Source organism: Pelophylax lessonae, assembly GCF_965119305.1.
Source record: "Pelophylax lessonae genome assembly, chromosome: 9".
Taxonomy (NCBI): domain Eukaryota; kingdom Metazoa; phylum Chordata; class Amphibia; order Anura; family Ranidae; genus Pelophylax; species Pelophylax lessonae.
In genome coordinates, this window is record NC_138776.1 from 216,419,128 (window position 1) to 216,445,984 (window position 26,857).

The 26,857-nt window shown below is 41.3% G+C and overlaps 3 protein-coding genes across 3 annotated transcripts in view; 2 read left to right on the forward strand and 1 right to left on the reverse strand.

The window, feature by feature from the left end:
- LOC309563331 (uncharacterized protein) overlaps positions 1–26,857 on the forward strand; it is a gene marked incomplete at its 3' end in the record, with an annotated part of 417,962 nt that overhangs the window by 35,963 nt on the left and 355,142 nt on the right. The window lies entirely within an intron of this gene.
- LOC309562610 (uncharacterized protein) lies at positions 1,214–20,958 on the forward strand. Its single transcript, XM_082266863.1, has 5 exons — positions 1,214–1,297; positions 13,082–13,145; positions 13,409–13,455; positions 19,126–19,205; positions 20,575–20,958. Exons 1-5 carry the CDS (start codon positions 1,290–1,292, stop codon positions 20,721–20,723), a joined length of 348 nt encoding a protein of 115 aa, XP_082122989.1. The 5' UTR covers positions 1,214–1,289; the 3' UTR covers positions 20,724–20,958.
- Positions 21,776–26,857, reverse strand: part of FUOM (fucose mutarotase) — a 64,659-nt gene continuing 59,577 nt past the window's right edge. Inside the window, exon 6 of the mRNA XM_082266827.1 lies at positions 21,776–21,894. Coding sequence (XP_082122953.1) covers positions 21,828–21,894 — 67 coding nt within the window. The 3' untranslated portion in view covers positions 21,776–21,827. The remainder of the gene's footprint in view (positions 21,895–26,857) is intronic.

Consider the following 26,857-nt stretch of genomic DNA (forward strand, 5'->3'; position numbering starts at 1 on the left):
GTTCCAGTAAATCTTGCTGGTATAACATAGTTAGGGCTCTTTCACACGGGCGATCCGATCAGATCCGCCTGTCAGTTTTTTAGGCGGATCTGAGCGGATCCTCCATGCAGCTCTATGGGGCAGTTGGTGTCAGCGGAGACACCTCCGCTGACACCCGCTGCCATCCGTATCCGATCCTGTTCGTGAAATCTGGACGGATGGAAACCCTATTTTTCCATCCGTTCAGTAATCGGATCGGATCTGATGAGAGCGGACAGGCGGTCGGCTCTCATCCTATCCCCCATAGAGGGCAGCGGGGGCTGAGACACCTCCCTCTCCGCTCTGCAAGCGGAGACGGAGCTGTAATCCGCCGGCTCAGCAGGGATCGCGGATCGATCCCCGCTGAGCAACACGGATCTGTGTGAAAGAGGCCTAACATAGTAGTTGAGGTCGAAAAAAGACAACAGTCCATCCAGTTCAACCTGTGTAGGTGTGTGTGGACGTATTATTTCCCATACCCCTGAATGTTTTGTTCTTGGAGATGTACATCCAAGAGTCTTTTAAAAGTAGCCATACTCCCCGCACTTACCACCATTTGTGGAAGAGAGTTCCACAATCTTATTGCCCTTACTGTAAAAAACCCTTTGCGTAGCCTAAGGTTAAATCGCTTCTCCTCTAATTGCATTGAATGGCCTCGTGTCCTCTTACACTCCTTGCGACTGAATAGTTTTTTTCTATGCTGAGATCACCGTTGGGGTATTTATAAATAGCTATCATGTCCCCTCTCAGGCGTCTCTTCTCTAGGGAGAATAAATTGAGCACTTGTAAACGGTCCTCATAGTTTAGGTCCTCCAATCCCCTAATTAGCTTAGTTGCCCTTCTTTGGACTCTTTCCAGTTCCAGCCCATCCTTTCTGAGGATTGGTGACCAGAACTGGACAGAATACTCCAGATGTTGTCGGACCAGAGTCTTATAAAGTGTTAGGATTATAGTTTTATCTCTGGAATATATAACAGCATGTGCTGACCTGATATATTCTGATAAAACTTTCTTCCATCAAAAAAAAAACCATGTAATTATAGAAAAATTATATATATTTTTTATTTGAGTAATGAGAATATGCATGTAATATTACTTTCCATGCATAAAATCCAAACAAAAACACAAGTGTACATTGTTTCTTACACAATCTCGTCAGATGAGACCAAAGTTCTCAGAATGGGTAGGGCTTTGAACTTTGCCTCAGACAAGCTATATATTTTCAGTTACTTCTCAGCCTAGAAGAGATACCATCCCATCAAGGAGCAGCCATGAAGGGGTAACTATTACTTTTGTCTATATTTCACCCTTTTCAATCTATAGGATTTTAGGTCTGGGTCACACAATGAATTGTGCAGGAATTCGTTGTGTGTTCCTATGCGATTCACATGCGATCTTGATGTAGTGTGATTTCAGCCCATTAATCGAAATAAATTGAAATAGACACAATTTGTACAATAATTTTCCAATCACAAAGGCAAACCTTTTTTTGTGTATGCTATGTTTGTTGCCACCTTTTTCCGGGTCGTTGTTTGCTTCTGATCATGCACTTTTTCTCAATTAAATTATTTTCATACGATTACTGTACACATTGAGCAGAAATTAGAGGTTGTGTTCATGTACGATAAAAATTTGCTAGCTTCCACCTTTGTTGGTTTTTTTGTCCGAACAAACGTCGTAATTGACTGTCAAAAGCACTATGCTAACAAATCAGATAGATAATCAACCAATCGTTTGTCATACTGAATTTTTCTTTCAATTTTCTTACAATGTGTACCCAGATTAATTGTTAGTTTGCTAATTAGAACTGGGTCTCTACGGCTACCCAGCAAAGCCATACTGCCCACTTCAGAGTGGAAGTACCTCAGTGGCCAGCAAAGGCACTCTCATTGGAAAGTGGTAAGCACCAATAAGTAAAAGTAAATCAAAGAGTGGCATAGAACAGTCTTTTTTTGCCAATAAAGGAAAGGGGGAAACTTGTCTAGGACTTTTTTTTTTTTTTTTTTTATAAAAGAGATATTTTTAAAAGTGTAAAGGTTCACTTTATTTTGTGCTACAAGCCGAAATTTACAGTTTTTTTAAATCTGTAACATTCAAAAGGAGATCCATAAATAAAGAAAACATATTACAGAATGATAGGTTTATTAATATAAGGATAATAATACTGAAAAATTATAACTGTAATATAGGTGCGGTTCCTGGGGCTGGAAAAGAAAAATATGGCCCTACTCTTAACCAGTGTTGCCAACCCCCCGGAGGGAAATTTACTGTCAGAACGTCCAAAATTTACGGACGGCACCAATTTTTTACTGACATGGCAAAAATGTACATAAACAGGCTGTTTTCAGTGCTAAACCGTGCAAATATCAATACTTAAACTATAAACATGTAGATAGTGCTATTAGCAATGTGTTTAGGTTAAACAAAAGTCAAAAACCATATTTCTCCTTTTAAATGAAGGTCAGATTAATATAACCCAGCCAGCACAGCGTTCTCCCATATATCAGAGTGTGGAGGATTTCCCCTTACAGTGTAACTCTGACATAAAGAGGAATGCTGCAGATCTTGATTTAAGGGGGAACTCTGATTTAAGTGGGTGCTCTGGTGACCAGAAACCGCCTTATATCAGAGTCCACTGCATTTCCCTTTACATCAGAGTTCCCTTTTACATCAGGGTCCGCAGAGTTCCTCCTTCGCACTGTAAGGGGAGAATCCTGCAGACTCTGATGTAAAGGGGAACCCCAGGAACTCTGATGTGGGGGGCAATCAGTGACCAGAGACCACCTTCCACAGAGTGAATACATTAATATATGGGGGGGGGGGGGGTTACTGATATAGAGGGATCTTTATATCAGTGCCCCCTTACATCAGTGACCCCCCCATCAGACTGGTCTGTCGGCGCTGTCTCTGACCTCCTCTCAGGTGCACTGTGCAGGGCTCAGTCAGACGGTTCTGGTCTCCACTTTGCAGGCCCCACACATCTGACTTCTCCTGTGACCCCTATCCCGGCGGCGCTCTCACTCTTGACTCCTCTGCAGACTCCCCTGCAGACATGATAAAAGACAAGAGATGGTCAGAGACTGCGGACATGGTACAGGAGGTGGTCAGAGACTGCGGACATGGTACAGGAGGTGGTCAGAGACTGCGGACATGGTACAGGAGGTGGTCAGAGACTGCGGACATGGTACAGGAGGTGGTGAGAGACTGCGGACATGGTACAGGAGGTGGTGAGAGACTGCGGACATGGTACAGGAGGTGGTCAGAGACTGCTGACATGGTACAGGAGGTGGTCAGAGACTGCGGACATGGTACAGGAGGTGGTCAGAGACTGCGGACATGGTACAGGAGGTGGTCAGATATCCTTATAACGATGGGCAAATTTGGTTATGCCCACCTAAATCTCCAAACACCACCCTCTGCTGGCCCCCTGTAAATATTATGAAGGAATATTCAAAAATGTATAATATCTATCAGAAATGCTGCTTTTTATAACTATGCAGAACTTGATTAGGCTGAGATTGTGTATTGCATTTCACAATGATGTCACCACAACATGTTTCAGGCATCAGGAGAGGTGGTTAATAAGCTTACAGGTAAAGGAAAGGAAAGGGAGGACAATGTTATGGACTGGAGGTGGGGAGGTGATAGGGAGAGTTGCAGGCTCAGACTAGTGGTGTCACCCTACAGACTATATACAGTATGGCGGATGGAAAATCTATTTACAATGCTTTGTTTGGTTGGAGTTCCGCTCTATTGTTTGTAGTATACAAGAACGCATGAACACCGCTGACTAGGAAAGCGGGTTCAATTGAAATGATTTTCCAGCATTCTGTAAAATAAACACAGCATTTACATTTCAACACAAATACTGATTATTGCAAAAGGTAAGGATGCTGACCAGAATTTGTTTAGGCAAACTAAAATTTGATTGGACGCTGTGTGAGCCTGCACCATTCCTCTGCTCTTCCGCCGTGCTCTGCCTCTGCTGTCACAGTCTGCTCAGTCTGCTCTGTCCACTCCACCATCCGTGATCCGTGCGTCCAGCAGCATCTTCTAGTCTGTCCAGTCCACTCCAAGTCCACACTCCACACTGTCACTGGCGCAGTGGTGCCACCGCCGTAGATTTACTGGCACTTTTCTCCTGCTACGGGCATTTACAGGCAGGAGAAAAGTGCCCTGATTTTACGGGCTGTCCGTAAATCTACGGGCGGTTGGCAACACTGGACGCATTGCCACCGTATATGTACAGTATATGGTCAGCAAGCAGTTAACATGGTAACCCTGCCATTAACTTTCTGCCCTACGGTGACAACCATACTGAGAAGTGTTGTCATGCTAGGGCAGGCAATTTGTTAGAGGAAAAAAGAAACAAACTGTAGTGCTAAAAGGTGAACTAGTGTAGAATGAGAATAACAGATGACGTCAAGTGTAAAGTTCAGAACCACAATGACTATATGCTGTAGGAGCATTAAATCTTACAATGTCTGTTCAACAGATAGGGAAAAAACTTTAAAACTTAAGGGGAAAAAAAAAAACTTGTAGAGGTTCTTTTCTTTTGGTCAGCCATACGTTAGACGCAGCATCCACAAAAACCACCTTGGGAATGTCCAGCCTCAGGAGTGCAGAAAGATGTCAGCCACCAGGCAGACTATTTAATATAAAATAAGCATCCACTTACATATAAAAACAGGAATGTCAGCCACAGCAAGGGAGCCGTGTCATCAGCTCACAGGGAGCAGCATAGTGACAGGTGGAGGAGGAAAAGAGCCAGGATTTACAGGCTCTTATACGGTATATACAGGCAGCTAGCAATAGCAACTCACAAGGGACTCTGGACTGGAGACCATCCGTGATCCGTGCGTCCAGCAGCATCTTCTAGTCTGTCCAGTCCACTCCAAGTCCACACTCCACACTGTCAGTCTGTCACTGGCGCAGTCGCAGTGGCGCCTGGCGGGCGGCCGGCGGGAAGACTTGAATGACGGCGGGGGCGGAGGCAGGGGCGGGCGCAGGCGCAGTGCGAGCCTGCATCTCTTCTCAGCGAGTCCGAGAGAACTCGGGAATCTCCGGAGTCCGGAACTGCGCGCCGCACGCCGCCGTAGATTTACTGGCACTTTTCTCCTGCTACGGGCATTTACGGGCAGGAGAAAAGTGCCCTGATTTTACGGGCTGTCCGTAAATCTACGGGCGGTTGGCAACACTGCTCTTAACCACTTTATGACCGCCCGCCGCAGTTGTACTGCAGGCGTCAGCCGCTCCTGCGCGTACCGCCGTAACTATACGTCGGTCACGAGCAGGAGGTTAGGGGGTGAGCGCGCGCTGCCACCGGCCCGCTCCCACCCGCGCTCGTCCGTGGGAAAGCCGATGCAGCGGTCAGGCAGCTCCAATTGCCACCTGACACCCGCGATCGTTCCTCGCTGAGAGAAGAATGGTCAGCTGTTGTAAACTCAGCTGACTGTTCTTCTCCCTGGAATGATCACAGAGCCCCTGTGATCCTTCTATATAGGATTACAGGTCTCTATGGTCATTTCAGAAGCCACGCCCCCCCACAGTTAGAATCACATTTAACCCCTTGATCACCCACAATGTTAACCCCTCCCCTGCCAGTGTCATTATTACAGTAACAGTGCATATTTTTAGCACTGTTTACTGTAGTAATGTCACTGGTTCCCCCCAAAAGTGTCAAAAATGTCAGCCAGGGGTCCGATCTGTCCGCCGCAATGTCGTAGTCCTGCAAACAATCGCAGATCGCCGCCATTACTAGTAAAAAAAAAAAACAATAAAAATTATATACATTTTTCCCGTAGTTAGTAGACGCAATAACATTTGCGCAAACCAATCAAAATACGCTTATTGCGATTTTTTTTACCAAAAATATGTAGCAGAAAACACATTTGCCTAAAATGTTAAAAAATTTAAATTTTTATGTTTTTTTTTTGTGGGGGGAATGTTATATAGCAGAATGGGAAAAATATAGATTTTTTTTCAGAATTGTCGCACTTTTTTTGTGTATAGCACAAAAAATAAAAATCGCACAGGTGATCAAATACCACCAAAAGATATTTCTATTTGTGGGAAAAAAAGGAACATAAATTTTGTTTGGGTACAGCGACGCACGACTGCGCAATCGTCAGTTAAATTCATGCAGTGCCAAGTTGAAAAAAGTGGCCTGGTCATTAAGGGGGCAAATCCCTCCGGTCTTAAAGTGGTTAAAATATCGCCACCAGTCCCCAAACATAAAGCAATTATCTACAGTCTATAGATTTTTAATAGATTTTTAGAGCGGGGTAAGAAAAGAATATTCCCCTTTCTGTGAAGATTGATAGGGGTGTCTGCTTTACAAATAAAACCTCAACAGTGTACAACATCTCTGTGTCCATATTTTTAGATTTATCTTATCTTTTATCAATCAGACGTAAAATTATACAATCATGTTTAGACTACTTTGCTGGCATCACATGAATATGGTATATCTATTAATACCTTAGTGTTAGAAAATAGAGTATATTGATTCTGCAAGGATAAAATGTATTAATTATTGTAACATAAGGGTCTTCCTTGTGACCTCTCTGCCACACAGAATTGCAGATCTGTTACAGATGACTCATGCTTAGCAACTTTTATAGGCCAGAACGTTCATCAAACCATGCAGCATATTTATACATGGTCTGTATCAGCATGCTAGATTACATGTAGTTACATATAATTAGTAATCTTTTCAGAAAAAAAAAAATCAATAAGAACAAGGGTTCCTGCTGGGATTATAGCTTGCGGCTTTAATGATTATTTAACCACTTAAGCCCCGGAGGATTTTCCTGCTAAAAGACCAGGCGGTATTTTGCGATTCGGCACTGCGTGACTTTAACGGACAATTGCGCGGTCGTGCGACGCTGTACCTAAAGGAATTTGACGTCCTTTTTTTCCCACAAACAGAGCTTTCTTTTGGTGGTATTTGATCACCTGTGGGATTTTTTGATCATGCGCTATAAACAAAAAAAGAGCGACAATTTTGCAAAAATAGCAATATTTTTCACATTTTTTTATATGAAATTCCCCCCCAAAAAAAATTTAAAAATCAAAATTTTTTAACATTTTCGGCCAATTTGTTTTATCCTACCTATGTTTGGTAAAAAAAAAAAATCGCAAAAAGCGTATTTTTATTGGTTTGCACAAAAGTTATCGCGTTTACTAACAAAGGGAAAGATTTTTGTCATTTTTGTTGTTGTTTTTTAACGCGTAATGGCGGCGATCTGTGATTTTTTTGCGGTACTGCGACATTGCGGCGGATAGATCGGACCCTTGACTGACATTTTTGGGGTTACCAGTGACATTTCTACAGTAATCAGTGCTATACATATGCACTGTTACTGTAAAAATACACTGGTAGTGAAGGGGTTAACTTTATTTGGGAGGGAGGGGCTGTGTGTGTCCCTAGGGGCGTGCTTTCTACTGTGATTGGCTGTGGCTTGAGCTGTAAGGACACTGATCAACGGATCTACAGAGTAGATCCGTGTGATCAGTGTCTTTACACCGAGGAGAATGACAGGTGGCTTGTTTACACAAGCTGCCTGACATTCTCCCTCTCCCCCGACGATCGCCGAGTGACCGGCGGACATCGGGTCCGCTGGTCACACGCGCGGGGGGGTCCGTGACCGCGCGGGGGCGCGCGCGCGCTCGCTCCCCAGACCCTCCCAGGCTAGTGACGTTAATTAACGTCACTCTGCCTGGCAGGGGCTGACCGCCTCAGTAAATCTACTTGCAGCGGTCAGCAAGCGGTTAAAGAATGGACAGGCCCCATACCATTTGTCTGAACTGCCTCCCTGTGCATGGCAAGGTTTATTATTAAATTGTACAATGTGCTGATTTTACACAAATTCCTACATTTGCTCTCTACTGGATTGTAGAATGTTGGTAAATATCACCAATAATTGCTGTATAGGTGTTCACCATGTATACAGTATATCACAATAATATAATTAGATGTTTTCAGTTTTTTGGGTTTTTTTCTGAATCCATGGCTTTTTTTTAGGCTTTACTAAAAAATATACTTTAACCACTTAAGCCCCGGAAGATTTTACCCCCATTCCGACCAGGGTTTTTTTTGCGATTCGGCACTGCGTGACTTTAACGGACGCTGTACCTAAACGAATTTGACGTCCTTTTTTTCCCACAAACAGAGCTTTCTTTTAGTGGTATTTGATCACCTGTGCGATTTTTTGATCACGCGCTATAAACAAAAAAAGAGCGTCAATTTTGCAAAAATAACAATATTTTTTACATTTTTTTATATGAAATTCCCCAAAAAAAATTTAAAAATCAAAATTTTGTAACATTTTCGGGCAATTTGATTTATGCTACATATGTTTGGTAAAAAAAAAAAAATCGCAAAAAGCGTATTTTGATTGGTTTGAGCAAAAGTTATCGCGTTTACTAACAAAGGGAAAGATTTTTGTTATTTTTGTTGTTTTTTTTTTAACGCGTAATGGCGGCGATCTGCGATTTTTTTTGTGGTACTGCAACATTGTGGCGGACAGATCGGACCCTTGACTGACATTTTTGACACTTTTGGGGTTACCAGTGACATTTCTACAGTAATCTGTGCTATACATATGCACTTTTACTGTAAAAGTACACTGGCAGTAAAGGGATTAACTTTTTTTGAGAGGGAGGGGTTATGTGTGTCCCTAGGGGCGCGATTCTAACTGTGATTGGCTGTGGCTTGAGGTGTAGGAACAGTGATCAACGGTCCGACATAGTAGAACCGTATAATCACCATTCCTACACAGGGGAGAATGACAGGCGGCTTGTTTACATCAGCCGCCTGCCTTTCTCCCTCTGCACTGATGATCGCCGAGTGACCGGCGGACATCGGGTCCGCTGGTCACAATTGCGGCGGGGTCCGTGACCGCAGGGGAGCGGGAGCGTGCCTCCGGCGGCGCGCGGGAGCTCCCTAGACCCTCACAGGCTTGCGACGTAGTACTACCACATGTCTACAGTTAGCTCACAATGCAGTGACCATAATTCTAACCAAAATAAGAAGAGAAAATTACCAACACCTAATTTTAATAATATTCTGAAGCAGCACACCACATTCCATCAAGGTTACTCCCTGTAACATGTTTTGCCTCCTACTGGAACCTAATCATATAGCCTTATCAACAGAGCCCAAGCATGTCTTTATGATTAGGGCCCCAGTAAGGGGGAAAACATGTTAGAGGGAGGATCCTGGGTAGTGCAACTATGCCTGTGTGGATTTTATCCTTTGGAAGTTGTGTGAAGCTCCAGAACTTTTCTCAGGACCCAGGTCTGAATCTGCAAACTCTGCTGTGTCTGCTGGTCTCTCTTCTTACTGAGCCACCTGGGATGCTGGACATCAGCCTGGACAATTCCTTGAACCTTGTTTCTCTTGAAGCTTTTGCACCTCCCATAAACTTTCTACTTTAGCCATGCCTTTGCAATTCCTGTTTGCCAGATTATAGGGCTCTCTCCAGCCAACATCTCGCTCTCGTCACTGCTGCTGTTATTCTTGTCTTCGCTACACCTCGTTACTGACCTTTGGCTTGTTCCTCAGCTGCGCTTAGGTTTGATCCCAACCTGGAACCACTTGTTACTGACTATGCTTCTCCCTAACCTCTACGTGCTGTATTTGCCACTGGCCCCGGCATCCTCACCTTCTGGTGGGGTGATCCTGAGGACCACAACCTGGTATTAACATGCAGCAATGCCCATCTCCACCATTAGGAGCTCTGTTGAGCACTGGCTTATACCTTCCACCTTGGGTGAGTCCATGTCATCCACCAAGATGACCTCCTTCTGTACTTATTCAGGTTGTCAGTGGGAGCCTCTTTACTGCTATAGCTACTGGTCTCTGAGTCTGACCCCTGACAATTTTGCTGAATTGTGTGGAAAGGGACCCAGAGGAGTAAAAACCTGCAAGCTGGCTCTCAGGTTTGCTAAGAGGAGTGACGTCTTCTTTTGAGACCAAAATGTAATATCCCATAGGACATCTGCTGGGCAAGATTATTTTTACATTTTCTGTTTCAATAAAATTTCAAGAGAACATATCAACATGAAATTATAAGGGGAAAACTAGTATCACTTTAATAAAGGGTTACTAAGTCTCATTTTTTTTTATTTAAAAATAACAAATATGTTATATTTACGTGCTCTGTGCAGTGGTCTTGCACAGAGCAGCCCCAATCCTCCTCTTCTCGGGTCCCTTGTCAGCGCTTCTGGCCCCTCCCTTCTGCCGAGTGCCCCCACAACAGGCAGCTTGCTCTGGGGGCACCTGAGCCCAGCCGAAGCTCTGTGTGTCCATTGGCGCTGCTGCTGTGGCTCAGCCAATCAGGAGAGAGTACCGAACAGCCGATGCACATCTCTGGATCAAGATTGCAGCTCAGGTAAGTATTAGGGGGGCTGCGGGGAGCTACTGCACACTGAAGGATTTTTATCTTAGTGCATAGAATAGATAGATAAAACACCTTCTGCCTTTACAACTAAACATGCCATGGCCTCTGAATACAAATTCCTTTTTTCTCTTAATTGCTTTCACATAAAAGGAATAATTTATGGCAGGATTAGTGCACAAGCTGCAACCATAGAAAGTGCACTATCCTTGTGCTAGGTATAAGTTACCTTATAAATCACTTTAGAGACACAATACAAGTGCATTAAATATATGATGAACTCATCCTAAATTGACATACACTATATAACCAAAAGTATTGGGACGCCTGCCTTTACACACACATGAGCTTTAATGGCATCCCCCGTAGTCCATAGGGTTCAATATTGAGTTGGCCCATCCTTTGCAGCTATAACAGCTTCAACTCTTCTGGGAAGGCTGTCCATAAGGTTTAGGAGTGTGTCTATGGGAATGTTTGACCATTATTCTAGAAGAACATTTGGGAGGTCAGGCACTGATGTGGATGAGAAGGCCTAGCTCAAAATCCCTGCTCTAATTCATCCCAAAGGTGTTCTATTGGGTTGAGGTCAGGACTCTGTGCAGGCCAGTCAAGTTCCTCCACTGAAAACTCGCTCATCCATGTCTTTATGGACCTTGCTTTGTGCATTGGCGCACATCACTTGGTGGAGGGGGGATTATGATGAGGGGTTGTTTTTCAGGGGTTGGGCTAGGCCCCTTAGCTCCAGTGAAGGGAACTCTTAAGGCGCCAACATACCAAGACATTTTGGACAATTTCATGCTCCCATCTTTGTGGGAACAGTTTGGGGATGGCCCCTTATTGTTCCAACATGATTGTGCACCGACTTGCGCAATAATGTCACGTGTGAGGCCCCTCCCTGGCTGCTATGCAACAAGGTGTCCGACGTTCTCTTTGTGGGATCAGAGCAGCTGTTAAGGAGCTCATTTAATCGCTTGTGGTGACTGCTTTTGGGAGCACTCTTTCTTTGATGATGCACGTTATCATTCCTTTACGATAAAGAAAGAGGGACTAGTGAATTTAGAAAATCTGAGCACCTTTTTGCGATACATATTATCTTATATTATTATTATTATCAGGGCTTTTTTTCTCAGAGAATAGGTGCAGGTACTGCCCTCTTCTGAGTCACCCCTTGACTCCGCCCCTACCCACCTCCGAGCGCTGTCCTTTGGTTCCACCCTCTACCTACCCCCCAGTACCCCCCCCCCCCCTTTTAGAGAATACAGAACCAAGTATCATGTTGTGGCTCTAGGTAATTTGTATAGAATTTGTTAATGATAACTAAAAAAGCAGTAACATAGATCCCCTGGACTTAGAAACAATAGACCCCCAACAATAGATCCCCCAGCAACAATAAATCTTCCCCTGCAACAATAGAAAAAACAGTAAAATAGATTCCCTGCAATCAGCAACAATAGACCCCCCCCCCCCCAAACAATAGATTCCCCTGCAACAATAGAAAAAACAGTAAAATAGATCCCCTGCAATCAGCAACAATAGACCCCCAACAATAGATCCCCCAGCAACAATAAATCTTCCCCTGCAACAATAGAAAAAACAGTAAAATAGATCCCCTGCAATCAGCAACAATAGACCCCCAACAACAATAGCCCCCCTCACCAATAAATCCTCCACTGCAACAATAGTTCCCAAAGCAGCAATAAATCCTCCACTGCAACAATACCCCCCCCCCACAACAAAATGCCATCCAGCAACAATAGATTCACCCCAGCAACAATAGATCCCCCGGCAGCCAGCATCATTAGGCCATTCATCTCACCCCACTGACCCCAGCACCCCTTTGCCATTGCATACATTCAGACTGGAGGTGCCAGAACTGCATTCCCCCGCGTTCCTGCTGAAAAAAAGCCCTGATTATTATTATATTATTATCATATTATTATATATACTGGTCAGCAGAGGGAAGCATGAAGAATTTCCTGCTAGAGGGTTGCGCTGACTTTGGACTTGGTAAAACACAGTGGACCAACACCAGCAGATGGCATGGCTCCCCAAAGCATTACTAACTGGGAACTTTACACTGGACCTCATGCAACTTGGATTCTGTACCTCCCCACTCTTCCTCCAGACTCTGGGACCTTGATTTCCAAATGAAAATGCAAAATGTTCCAGAGTCCGTTATAATTTGGGATTTTAGGGCTTTGTTTGCATCCTCTTAGTCTCTGTAATTGTTACATTAGTGGCAGTAAAAGGGTAAAAGAAAATAATCGAACAGCTTTAGCAAAATAAATAGCCAGCTTATTGCTAATTATACCTAAAAATACCAAGGTGCCAAAGTTAGAAAGGCTCATTAGTTTACCTCAATTTTATGTAATCCCCCCTGCTGGAATCAGATTTAACGAAAACTTTTCCATGGTTTTATATAACAATGCTGCTTGTCATTGCATTGTGCAACCTCCCTCTCTCTCTGAAAGACAGTAAGTAGCCCACCATGATTGGGGAGAATGCCTGGCCTGGAAATGTACATCTTCAGGGACTAGTGTGGCAACAACAATTTGAGTGCAAGCACCGGGTGGCATGCAGCACCACAGCTATAGCTTATTAACATAAGAAGCCCTAGTCTATGTAGATGAGTGTTCTAACTTTTGTTACGTCTGTTTTAGGATTCCATTGATTTGCTGTGTTGGTGTTCTATTCATTATGGTAATAACACCAGGAAAGACTAAGGTAAGACTTTTTATCCAAACATAAAAAGCTCATCTCCCTAATTATTCTTTATAAAATAAAATTATTACTATAGGTTTATTTGTTCTGGTTTCATTTTACACTCCTAATATGCTAATGCTAGTCCATCAGCACAAAAGCATTGAAATAAAATAAAACTTGGTAACCTAGCAGAAAAACATAATGCAACATTTTAACTGCACACTGGACAAGGTTTAGTTAATCAGCAATAATTCATCCATAAAAGTAATGTTTTTCCATTCTAGGCTCTGACAAAAGAGGAAGAGAGGCAAAGAGCAATGAAGCGTGAAATGTAAGTGGCATATTAATCCTGAATAACACCTGAGACAGTCCTTATTATTTACCCCATAATATATAGATTTTTTTTTCTTAAAATGTCATTAACCACTTGCCGACCGCCGCAAGTACATATACTGCGGCGGTCAGCCCCTCACAGGCAAAGTGACATATATATACGTCACTAGCCTGTGAGGCTCTGGGGAGCGAGTGAGCGCGCGCCGCCGGCGGCGCACTCCCGCTCGGTCACGGACTCCCCGCGCGTGTGACCGGTGGACCCGATGTCCGCCGGTCACTCGGCGATCGTCGCTGCAGAGGGAGAAAGGCAGGCGGCTAGTGTAAACAAGCCGCCTGTCATTCTCCCCTGTGTAGAAACAATGATCACACGGTTCTACTATGTAGGACCGTTGATCACTGTTCCTACACCTCAAGCCACAGCCAATAACAATAGTTAGAATCATGCCCCTAGGGACATACACAGCCCCTCCTTCTCAAATACAGTTAACCCCTTCACTGCCAGTGTAATTTTACAGTAACAGTGCATATTTATAGCACTGATTACTGTAGAAATGTCACTGGTAACCCCAAAAGTGTCAAAAATGTCAGTCAAGGGTCCGATCTGTCCGCCCCAATGTCGCAGTACCGCAAAAAAAAAAATCGCAGGTCGCCGCCATTACGCGTTAAAAAAAAAACAACAAAAATGACAAAAATCTTTCCCTTTGTTATAAACGCGATAACTTTTGCGCAAACCAATCAAAATACGCTTTTTGTGATTTTTTTTACCAAACATAGGTAGCATAAAACAAATTGGCCGAAAATGTTAACATTTTGATTTTTACATTTTTTGGGGGGGGAATTTCATGTAAAAAAATTTGAAAAATATTGTTATTTTTGCAAAATTGACGCTCTTTTTTTGTTTATAGCGCATGATCAAAAAATCGCACAGGTGATCAAATACCACCAAAAGAAAGCTCTGTTTGTGGGAAAAAAAGGACATCAAATTCGTTTAGGTACAGCGTTGCACGACCGCGCAATTGTCCGTTAAAGTCACGCAGTGCCGAATCGCAAAATACCCCCTGGTCAGGAAGGGGGTAAAATCTTCCTGGGCTTAAGTGGTTAGACTCTCATTATATGCTATATAACAGAGTGTGCATACTCACAAAGCTACTAAAGCATTTGTTTTGTGTAGAGTGAAATATACCTGGTTGATCCTGCCTTCAGCTGTCCCTCTGATCATCTCTGTGTACCCACTGCAGCCAGAGATTGTTTGGACCAGCTGGTGTCCTCAACTGAGCATGCTTCCATTTCAATTCCCTTGGGAACTGAAACGTAGGCTTCTGCACGGCCCACATGACTATAGAGTCACAGATGTGGGTGTATAGACATTGGTAAATGACACTACCCTCCTTTCCTCATGTCCTATTGCTAAACACTGTGGGGGTGGGGTATAGTATGCTGATTGATTACATTCACTTAGAAAATCACAAAAAAGCTTAAGTTTTATATAAATCAGAATTAAATATATTAAATCGAATTGCTAATACCTGTAAAAGAAAAAAGAGCAACAGATCTAGATGCTGTCTAAACAGAATTAAAGCTAGTGTCAATCATCTCTGACTCTGCCTCCAACATGTTAATGCATAAAAATACACATTTGATGTTCAATAAAGATGCATAGGGGGCTCTAAAACAGTTTTTTATATTTTTATTTCATTTGGTCTTCTGAAACTGTTTTGTTAGTCATGTGACTGGCACAACACCAATCAGGGCTGTGCAGAATCACTCATAGTGTAGCAATAGAAGCACCTCCCAAGGATCTTTCCCTGCAGATGCCAAAGAACAGGGAAATATTATGTGACCACACAACAGCACTACAGGAATTAGGTACTTAGAGAATTAAAAAAATAAAAATGGCATGATATATATGATTTATGTGAATGACTATGGCAATTGACACTTTTCTGTTTAGTAAAAGAGACTCGTTAGCCACAAATATGCAGTATGGCAGCCTAAGTGGGAGTAAACTCCCATGTCTGACTTTTAACTATAGGTAAGCCTATAATAAGGCTCTCTGATCTCTGAAGACGTCAGTGTGCTGACAAAACGCGTAAAATGGACCAAATGTAGTGACGTCACGTGGAGAGAGTGGAATGCAAGCCGGAAGCTACACCGCCGTCCACTTCATCTCCAGTTCGTGGCTAGTCACACAAACGTTTTAAACTTTTGTCACCATTGCGGAGTATTATTAACCCATGGATGGGAAATGAAAACTTATTTTACTACACTATCCGGAGCTTTTTTCTTCCTTTTGTCCTTTACCCGTGCTGTGAACAAGGAGAGCTAGAGAGATTACACACAGATTGCTGTCCCTGGTCGGAGTGACTACACTGGACAACAGTTACTATTCCTGGTCATGGTGACCACCTAAGCGCTGCATGGTCTTGATGCTATACAGCAGCCAAGACCAACAACATTTGGTGAGTGGCCCATTCATAACCACCTTTTGGATTCTTTTGGTCGGTGAAGTCTAGCCATTACATGGCTGGCGGGGAAGATTACTTTTAGCACCTGCACTTTACTTTGCACAGAACTGTTTTTCCATTTTGCACAAGATACCTTATCAAGCCTGCTTTGGACTTGTCATTTGTCGTTATCACAGACTTATTTATCACTAATTATAATACTTGTTTATTCAGCATACTTTATTCATATTGTATTAATTTTCATAGACAGGGAGCACTTTTATTATTATCACTGTTTATTTATGCACTTTATATGAATTTATGCATTTTTTATTGTGTTGCATTGAGTATCCATGTACAATTTTTTTAGGGCAACCACTGAAGGTAGCCCCTCTATGAGAGGCTAATTATCTTTTCATTTATCTTATTGTCCTCAGCTGCTGCATTTTCTCACCTTTATATAGAAGATCACTGTTTAGTTCACAATTTAATCTTTTAGTGGCGCAAGGGATATAACTTTTTAGGCACATTCATTGACATTATTACCTTTAGGTACTGTAAGTCTCTCCTAAACGTGCACCATTTAATAGACATTTACTGTACATGCAGCCGATGGCGTCACCGGCGCATGAGCTCTGAAGGAATCTAGGCTACCTTGGATACCTTATAAATAAGGGCCTACAATTACCTCAGTTACGAATACCTCTTTCCAGGCCTGGAGAGACTCCTCAAACTGATAACAGCCATGGTCCACCTTGGGAGCCAGCAGTTTAAGCTAAAATATTTTAGAAACCAAACATTTTAAACCCCCCAAATATATTTTTAAAAACAATGCACCATTCCTACGAAACTCGAAAAATATATATTTTTTTTACAAATGTTTGGAATGAGGTCAGAAACAAAAATATATATAAAAAGTCCAATAGTCTAATAAGATTCACACACACACATATACATTAAATACTTTGTATATATACAGTCAGGTCCATAAATATTGGGACATCAACACAATTCTAATCTTTTTGGCTCTATACACCACCACAATGGATTTGAAATGAAACAAACAAGATGTGCTTTAACTGCAGACTTTCAGCTTTAATTTGAGGGTTTTTAAATCCAAATCAGGTGAACGGTGTAGGAATTACAACAGTTTGTATATGTGTCTCCCACTTTTTAAGGGACCAAAAGTAATGGAACAGATTAACAATCATAAATCAAACTTTCTCTCTTTAATACTGACAAGTGGGGGAAACTGGCACATGTAGCCAGTCTCCCTGAAGACAGCGGTGTGCTTAGGTCTTCATCCTTCCCTGAGAGATCTCCTGAGAGTCAGCTAGGTAGGCTGGTGAAGAGCAAGTCCGGAGGACTGATGTGGAGAGTTAGCCTGGAGGGCCAGTTAAATGGGCAGCTGCAGCCAGGTGGGTTGGCAGTGCCTGAAGAGGTGGTGCTGGGAGCAGTGACAAGCTGTTTCACTTTTTGCTACACTAGGGGCTTTGAGTTCCTGCCTGTAAAGGGCTTTTGATAAAATCTGACTGGAAGCCTGTCAGATTATTCTACACTGATTTAGCTGGAGAAAGCAAGGGTGTGCAGGAGCTTTTTGGTTGAACCCGATGGACTTGTGTCTTTTTTCAACCTGACTAACTATGTATATAGACTGTATATACTGTAGACTGTATATAAGAAGATGTCCCTGAAGTTGTTAAAAGTTTTGCTGAAGTCAAATGGGCCTCCCATAACCTCCCGTTCCTATCCAAGTTATTATCCCTCAATAATTACAAAAAACAAAGTCACGGGCTGTTCTCTGACTCTGGGTGCTTGTGAAAAATCGATGTGCCTGCCTGTGCAAGAGTGGGGGATCCAAGTTTATCAGAAGTCCCTACGAAGGTGTAGGGACACATATAAAAATCTGTAATTAAGACTTCAATACAGAGCCAGAAATAGGCTGTCACTACTTTGTAACTTCTGTTGGTAGTCGTTGGTCATTGCTGGATAAGAATAAAACTCAGCAATGAGGAGGCAGTGCACACGTCATTATTAAATGCACTAATCTGCAATAATATAATTGCATGCCTAATTGCCACATTTATGTTCTGTTTTATCTACCAGAAAAAGCATTGTGAAGAGTGCATTTACTGTTCACAAGGTTTCATGATAATAAAGTATAACTATATTAAATGGCCTGTATACTTGAAAGTGTTTAATTGTACGTCAGGTCATCACCTCCTTTTTTTCCCCCTGGATACTCAAAATTAAGATATTCAGCCATAGATCCATGCTTGAGTATTACTCCCTCATATTAGCCACAACAGGTATGCAAACCCAGGAACTCAAGTGCAGACATTCCAAAAATAAGAGTAAAATTTAGAAATTGTCAAGCTTCATATAGTTCTATTAACTGTCTTATGTCTACCAAAAACTGGAATATCTCTTTGTATGAACTGACCTTTTATTTAAAAAAAAAAAAAAAAAAAAAACAACTTTGCACTGTTAAACTCTACAGAATTCTCATAACATTGCTTTAGTTCCTGTTCTTTTTGTCAGTTAAAAAGATGTAATGGTTAGGGTAGGCTCACCCATACAACATAGTTCCTACTGACCCCCATTTACGTTAAAGTGGAGCAGGCACAAACAAAACAACTTATGTTTCTAGATGTAGGAGATTGGTTAATGTTCATATCAGCAGCCTTCCCAGCTTCAGAAACTGTTATTCTGCCATTAGAAATGTTTTTTGACCACCGTTTTTCTTAAAAGGTAATATCTTAAATATGAAATCACTTTAAATATGTAAAATGAATGGAGTAATTAAAAAAAAAAAACTATTGTATCTACTATTTGCAAACCTTGTTGTGTACTGCAAAACACAGCCTCAAAGTTGCCCCAAATTGCGTAGGACAGCAGACTCTGGAAATGAAGACTAGTCATTGTACGCCCCCCTTCTAGTTCTTACAAGGCAGCTGTGGCATCCATATGTCTATGTTGCCTGGGGTTTAAACCAGCTTCTTGCTGTTGGAGATCACTGCAAAGTCGTAGGAATGTGGTCATATGACAAGGAATTAAAGCCTAAATTGTTAGGTGTTTAAGATTATTTTGGTTTGTTGCTCTACATGAGAAAATGGAGATTTGGGGTAAAAACAGTTTTAAATGTAAAGTAATTAGGTTTGAAGCTATGTATTTTCATATGTGCATACACTTGGTCTTGAAAAAATAATTTTCTCTATTTTCAGTGAACTGGGCTTGTTGGCTATTGAACCTCCAGTAATAGATGATATTGCTGTGGCCATAGATTCACCCATAAAACACCAAGGTAAGAAAATCAGCCTAACTTAAATTTAAAAAGATTACAAAAGAGAAATCATATTACAAGACTACAGACAATTTATATTAAAAAGATCAACCATTCGTTTTTAGCTTGTGAAAACCTCCCTTAATATTGTTGGGAACGCCTTTTTACCAAAGTTTGCCCACCACCCACTGTGCGCCAGGAATTAAATTACAAAGCTTTGTTGACAATTACAATAGTCTTGATATGTCCCACATATTCACCCTTTCTTATAAAGAAATCAGCAAATGCTAGTTAGATGAAACAGATAAGTTTTCTTGAGTAAAAAAACCCCAAAGTAGTTGGGATTAGTATAGCGCATGCTGTTGGGATGCGGGGGTAGACAATTTTTAACCGTTTTTTAATCCGCTCCGACAATTTTTTTTTTCTTTTTACGGACACGGATGACACTTGTGTCATCTGGTCCGTATGTCCGTTTATCATCCCATCTGTTTGCGGATGATAAACGGAAATAATGTATGTCAATGGGATTGCAGATGTCAGTGGATGACACTGCTGACATCCGTTTTTGCGTCCGTTCCGTTTTTTTAAAACGGAAGAAAAATAGGGTTCTCTTCCATTCCAAAAAATGGAACTGATCGGAAAGGACACAAATCAGATGTCAGCGGATGACCATCAGCAATCCCATGTCAATGGGATTGCGGATGTCAGCGGATGACCATCCGCAATCCCATTGACATGCATTATGTCAGTTTTTTATCCGCAAAAAAAATTGGGATGAAAAACAGACCTACGGACCGCCCGTGTGAAAGTACCCTAAGACAGGCCTTACATTATACAATCTTCTTTGTTGAAAAAAAATAAATAAATAAATAATTGATTCCTCCTTAAACACAGTCAATGTTGATGGATCGCTTCTGCAGAGCTTTTGTATTTTGAGGTTTGAAGCCTTCCCCACTAGCAAAACACAATGATCACTGTCTGGAGCGATCACACCAAAAGAATCCGACAGGCTGGTTGTACTGAAGTTGATCGATAGATCCACTAAAGTACAATCAGCCTGCCTATAGATTGGTCGAAATTCAGCTGGGTCTTGCTTAACAAGCTGATTTTTGGATCATCTATGGCTGGCTTAAGTGTAGCTAAAAAAATATATAGAAAAATCAGCACATGGGACATAACATACAATCAGTAGGATGTGTTCCTTGTGATTCTATTATTAGAAATCTTCCTCTGTCCATGACCTCCCTCCTCACCTGTGTAAGTAGGGTATAAAAACAAATCCTTCATTGGCAGTAAGATGTTAAGATCTGTAGTTCCATGTGGTTTTACTTTGAAAAATCATACAACAATAAATGATATTATTGTGTATGTGTATTATTGTTTCTTACAGCTGAAGAGGACAGAGACCACCTGCATCATTCCAATCGGAGGTTCCAGCAACAATTTCAAAGAGAACCTTTGAGAGTGCAGGCTCGTAAAGTCCTTGATGGTCCTGAAGAAGATCGTGATCATCTGCACCATGGCAGGAGAAAGCCATGAACAGACACATGCTTTATCTGCAAATGAATCTGTCTCAATATTACATGGGGTTATAATTAAGCATATGTTTTGCATATATTAATCTGCGCAAAGCATCAGACTGAGATATTCATATTGTAATAAAATTATTAGCTGGTTAATTTGGTTTTTTTTTGGGACCCGTTATATCTCTCTGCAAATCTGCTTTAGTGATTTAGCAAATAGCAGAAAAAAAGCAGGCACTTTTTGCTAAACGTATATATTCTTTAATGTGTAGATAAAATACACCATATTTATTTCCATATGCTGTAAGCATTGGAACACGGTGTCTAGCTCATACAATTTGGTTCTGAGCTTTCGGTATTTTTCATGCACTGCAGGCAAGTGCCGCAATAAAGTAGTTACTGCTCCCATTGGGATAATCTGCATCCCATCCCATGGTGCTTCTAGTCTGATACCTTTGAAGTAAGGTGAAAGGGTTGCTATGGCAACAGATTTCCTCTGAGCGACAGTAAATCCAGCCAATGCTGACCTGAACACACCGGCTCACTGGGAAGGAACGTTTTTCATTGGTTGGCCTAATGTCTAGTGTCTGGATGCACTGCCACATGTTTTCATATTACATAATAGATAGCAGGATGTTAACCCACATACAGCAGGACAGAATGCACCAATTTTAACAATGCATTTTAAAGAATATAAAAAATATATATCCTATAATATTATGTATGACATACAATATTATAAATTTGATGACAAAAATGTATTGCCAGTATACACTAAAAATATCAACACCGATTATACCTACAGATGAAGATAAATGTAACCCTAGTTTCTATAAAATCAGATATAAGAAGAGGAATAACTGATTACTACTCCCCAAATCAAGGCACAGTGCAGTAACGCACAGCAACCAACCAGACTTCACTTTGCAAAAGCAAATCCAGCCCAAGATGGATTCTAAATGGTTAATAGCGGAATTGGAAAAAAATATATATATTTTAATGCCCTACTAGACATAAAATCCAACTAAAAACACAAAAAACATGGCTTCATAGTTATATATGACATATTTAATCAATGTTACACATACAGATATTTCAGACATAAGATCTATGATTATCATCAAACCAGTTCACTGGGGCTTAGAACACCTTTCTTTAAGATAAGGTTTCCATAGAGAGCAGTTTCTCTGCAACAGAAAAAAGAATAAGAATGTAAGATAAGAGTCTAGCATAGTCTAAATAAAAACATAAGTAATGTGCGCAATTTTTTTTTTTTTTAAGTATGCATTTTTGGTGACCTTTTTGCTAATTAAGGGGCCCCTAGACAAAAGGTTATATTAAAGATGTATTTGTAGTATCACTCGCGCCTCTGGGATGTGGAGTATGGAATGGAAAGCCGCAAGTTCAAACTATATGTATAGTTGGGAATTGTAAATGATTGAAAAAACTGCGCTAACCTCTGGTGATAGAGCTTCCGATTATGTCATTTCTATGACGAAATGCCTCAAGCTGTAACGCACGATGCCTCGTTCTGGGCCCTTCGGTGAACCGCACGCCAAGTCCCCCACTTCTGGGTACAGCGATATGGCGCGAGTCTCACACACAGACATTGGAAAGCAGCCGCGAGGTCTGTAAGGGCACCAGTATAGACATTATTTTTATTACGAGTGAGCTATATTGCAGTGTTTTTTTAGTGTAAGAAGTTTTAAATAAAAGGATTTTTTAACCGTCTACACGATGAGGAGCCTTCTTTCTTTTATATCCTGAGCCAAAGGGCACAACCAGAGGACCCCCACATACCAGTAAGGACCAGGAGCATATGAGACCAAGCTTATATTGATTTCTGCTGGCGTATGCCAACAGGAATCCATGGGATCTGGCAAGTGAGCCATCTTACCATTCGGCACTCGAGGTGAAGTGGAGGGTCACACCACTACTGTACCAGTACAAGCAGTTTCATCTGCACCTATCAAAATTTGCACTGAAAGGACTGTATTGCACTTTCTTTCCTCCAGCACATTTTTTTCACGGACTATATACAACTTCCTTTTATTTGTATTTTTTCTTTGTATTGCACTTTATGGATGCCATTTACAATTTTTATGGCATAGTATCTAAATAACTGCCAGCATTTATATTGCACTTTATGGATGCCATCCAACCACCTAGATAATATAATTGATATATACTTGCACTTTAATCACTGATGGTGATATTTATGCGATTTACAAGTTTTATCAGCAATTGTTTTTTTTTTTGTGACACTTATCATTTAATATATATGATTTATATGGGTATAAGGTAGTAATACCAGAACACAGTTTTTTGTCACAGTATATTATGCAGTAGGGTCCTTTAGCCTTCTATCACCAGAGGTTAGCACAGTTTTTTACATCATTTACAAAAGGTTATATTCCCTTGATCGGGCAATAGTCATCCATAGAAGCAATTCTTGAAGTTCCATTCCTGGGGAACCCTTGAAATAATTTTTCAAAACTTCCCAAGAAAGTTTTTTGGAAGTCAGTGGAAAGAACATTCCTTACATTGGTGGTCAGTGGGAAGGATGCCCCCATTATAGTGGTGATTAGAGTGCTAAAAATATCACTGGTTTTATTGCCACCGGCTCTGCTAAGTGTTGATAGATGCAAAACTATAAAGGCGCCAACAAAAGGTCAACCAACCAACCACAGCTCAAGGAACCCCTAGCAACCTATGGAGGAAACTTAGGGTTCGATCCATCCATGGTTGAGATTAGCTGGTTTGTGGGGTACAACAGTCATAGATGGCTATGGATCAAATGAAGGCATAATGAGTGCATAGATTAGAAAACAAAGGATGATGTTTAACATATGGAACAAAACTTTGTGGGCCACTACTTTCTTGAAAAAAAAGTAAGGAATTAGCGTCAAGATACTGGTGCTAGAATATCCACTTCAGCTCTGGAGGATTTACCCCCCCCCCCTTTTTGACTAGGCCATTTTTTGTTTTTTGGCACTGCTTTAATTTAACAATTGCGCGGTCATGCAAAGCTGTACCCATATGAAATGTATTTAATTTTTTTCACATAAATACAGATTTGTTTGGTGGTATTTTATAGCCACTGTGTTTTCTGCACTAAAAAAAAAAAAAAAAAAAAAAAAAAAAAAAAAAGACAGATAATTATGAAAAAAAAAAAAAAAAATATATATATATATATAATTTCTTTATAAATCTAGGCCAATATGTATTCTGCTACATATTTTTGTACAAAAAAAATCAAAATAAGTGTATTTTGATTGGTTTGTGTGAAAGTTATTGCATCTACAAACTATGGTATATACTGTATTTTGGAATTTTTATTTATACTAGTATTGGCAGCGATCAGCGACTTACAGCAGGACTGTGATAGTATGGCAGGCAATCTGACGCTGGCACTTAACACTTTGTGGGAACCAGTGATCAGTGCTAAAAAAAATGCACTGCCACTGTACTAATGACACTGGCTGGGAAGGAGTTAAGATCTAGGGCGATCAAAGGTTAAATGTGTGCTTAACCAGTGTTTATGTGTGTACTATGAGCTGCTATGACTAAGGGATGTGCCTGTTTTTATTTCCTGCTCCACAGGGAAACAAAAACCGGCACACCCCCGCTGACAGCACACCACGCTGTTACATTGACAGTTCTGCCCTGTCTTTCTCCTCGCTGATCAGCAGTCAATCATTGGCCGGCACCCACTGATCGGCTTGTGCTGTGATTATTCACAACACAGCCAGCGTACCGGTGGCACGTGTGCGCCCCCTACCAGGGAGTGCTGGATTATGTACTACATACTAGATAGGTATGTAATAGGTACTAAAAATAAATAGACCAAAAGGTCCACCCTGCGCATATGTGAGATAGATAAATAGGTGTAATAAAATAAGTATAAATAAAATATATATAAAAAAATCCTTAAATGCTGTAGCTGCTGCTCATCAACAAGTGAAATAATAAGTGAATATATAAACACAACGCTAAACAGGGATATACAAATAATTAATAGCTCAAATAAACCAGTGACTTGTATAAGATTGAATAATAATATATATATATATATATATATATATATATATATATATATATACACACTGTATATATAAATAAATACACACACATTGGGGTCTAACAGGCTTTAGTGTAAGTGGATGAGCTTGGTGCCTTCAGAGTAATCTCCCATGAGAATATGCAAATAAGCATAAAAAGACCAATGGTGCAGTACATTCCAAATTCCAATAAGGTAAATTGAATTGATCAAAGTAACTTTATGAATTACACTCACATTTCAAAGAGTATAGACAAGCCTTATAAGAATAAAATATCCCCGGCATCTAGCGGATGGTGTTCCTATCGTCCTCCTAGATGTGGAAAGCGGCGTGCGTTCCAACGCTACTTCCGCTTGCGTCCCACTAAACGGGAAGTGATGTGTTACGTTGGCTGTGAAGATCGGACATACGGTGACGGTGACGCGTTTCATCCCTCCTTGTGGGCGTCATCAATGATGACGCCCACAAGGAGGGGCGAAACGCCTTTTTTTTTTCCAACTTCCAGGTAAAATCGCCGCATGGCGATCTATGAAATTTCTGGCACCTCCTCCTTCCCCTAGCTGCTCTCTGGGAGACACAAAGGTCCCAGAAGACAGTGTGACCATTCAGAAAGCACATCTCACGCATGCGCAGTAGGAAACAGGCTGTGAAGCCGCAAGTCTTCACTTCATGTTTCCCTTAGGGAAGATGCTGCATCCAAAGCCAGTTGACAAATTGACTAGGGGTGCTGACAAGGTGGGATCCCTGAACAGGTAAGTATCCTAATATTAAAAGTCAGCAACTACAGTATTTGTAGCTGCCGCCTTTTAATTTTTTTTTAAAGGCCGAAACTCCGCTTTAAGTTTTAAAAGTTAGGCTAGGGTGGGTCCTCAAACTATTTAATTTATAGCCAATGCACTTGTCTTGAGTCAGGGGCAAAATGGTGAATGAAATATAAGAAAAACAACTTTAGCAGTTTGTCATGTGCACCTCTACACCATGAACACTGCCACTGTCTCCTGATATATAAAACAAACAGCTCTCTTCTTGCACAACAAAAGTAAAACAATAGGTCCATTGTTGGTTGAATCTTCTGCATTCTGAGGCAATTTTGTTTTCTTTGACATGATTTCAAGTGAACTCCTTAAAGTGGTTGTAAACCGCTGGGTGCCTTTTTTTTTTTTTTTTTTTATAGACCTGTAAGGTAAAGGCATCGCATACTAACACATTATGTGAAACCTCCTTGAAAACGAAGCATTCCAGCGATGCAATGTCATCACTGGATGTCGCTTCTGTCTTCAGTGGTGGCCCGTCCATTGGGGGGCGCAGGGGCAGGGGCACCACCCCCCCCCCCCCCATCCATGCTTCCAGCCCCCTAATCTACATGCAGGGCGCCGGACGCATGGATTCCAATAGGGGATTTATTTTTTTAAGCACGTGATTAGAGCCAGAGGCTCTAATAGACTTCAAAAAAGGGTGGGCTCGGGGCGCAGAGCACTGCACCCTGAGCCTACCCAGTTGTATGACAATAGCGAATGAATATTTGCTATTATCACACTGATTTTGCTCCCAGCCAATCAGGAAGTGGGTCGTGAGACCCCTTTCCTGATTGGCTGAAAAGAGAAGGGATTTTACTGGCCATTGGCCAGGAAGAGGGAGGAGACGTACGGCCGGAGGAGAGGTGGCCATTCCTTCAGAGCGCATGCGCTGATGCCGTCATTGACTGCATATATATAGTAAATATCTCCTAAACGTTGCACGCTTAGGAGATATTTACAGTACCTGTAGGTAAGCCTTATTAAAGGGTAACCTATAGGTACAAGTAAAAGATTTAGATTTACAACCACTTTAATGTGTGTTACTATAAACACAAATTATGATTCTTGTGATGACAATATAACGTAAATAAGTGACCTGCCACTATGCTGAATATTGACTGAATATTAACATAAGATGAATATGGTTTTGAATCTCTTAGCTGTATACACAGGAAAAGGGGGGAATTTGAAGTTTTACACTATTGCAATGTGTCCTCAAAGGCAAAGGGCTTATTCGCACTACTATGTTGTGCTTGCAGCAATGCACATTACATGACAAAACATGATGCTGT

Excerpts from the sequence above, each read along its gene's own strand:
- LOC309562610 (XM_082266863.1), top strand. Across the intron at positions 13,146-13,408 it reads TAACACCAGGAAAGACTAAG|GCTCTGACAAAAGAGGAAGA; the intron begins GTAAGACTTTTT and ends TTTCCATTCTAG. Across the intron at positions 19,206-20,574 it reads TTCACCCATAAAACACCAAG|CTGAAGAGGACAGAGACCAC; the intron begins GTAAGAAAATCA and ends TGTTTCTTACAG.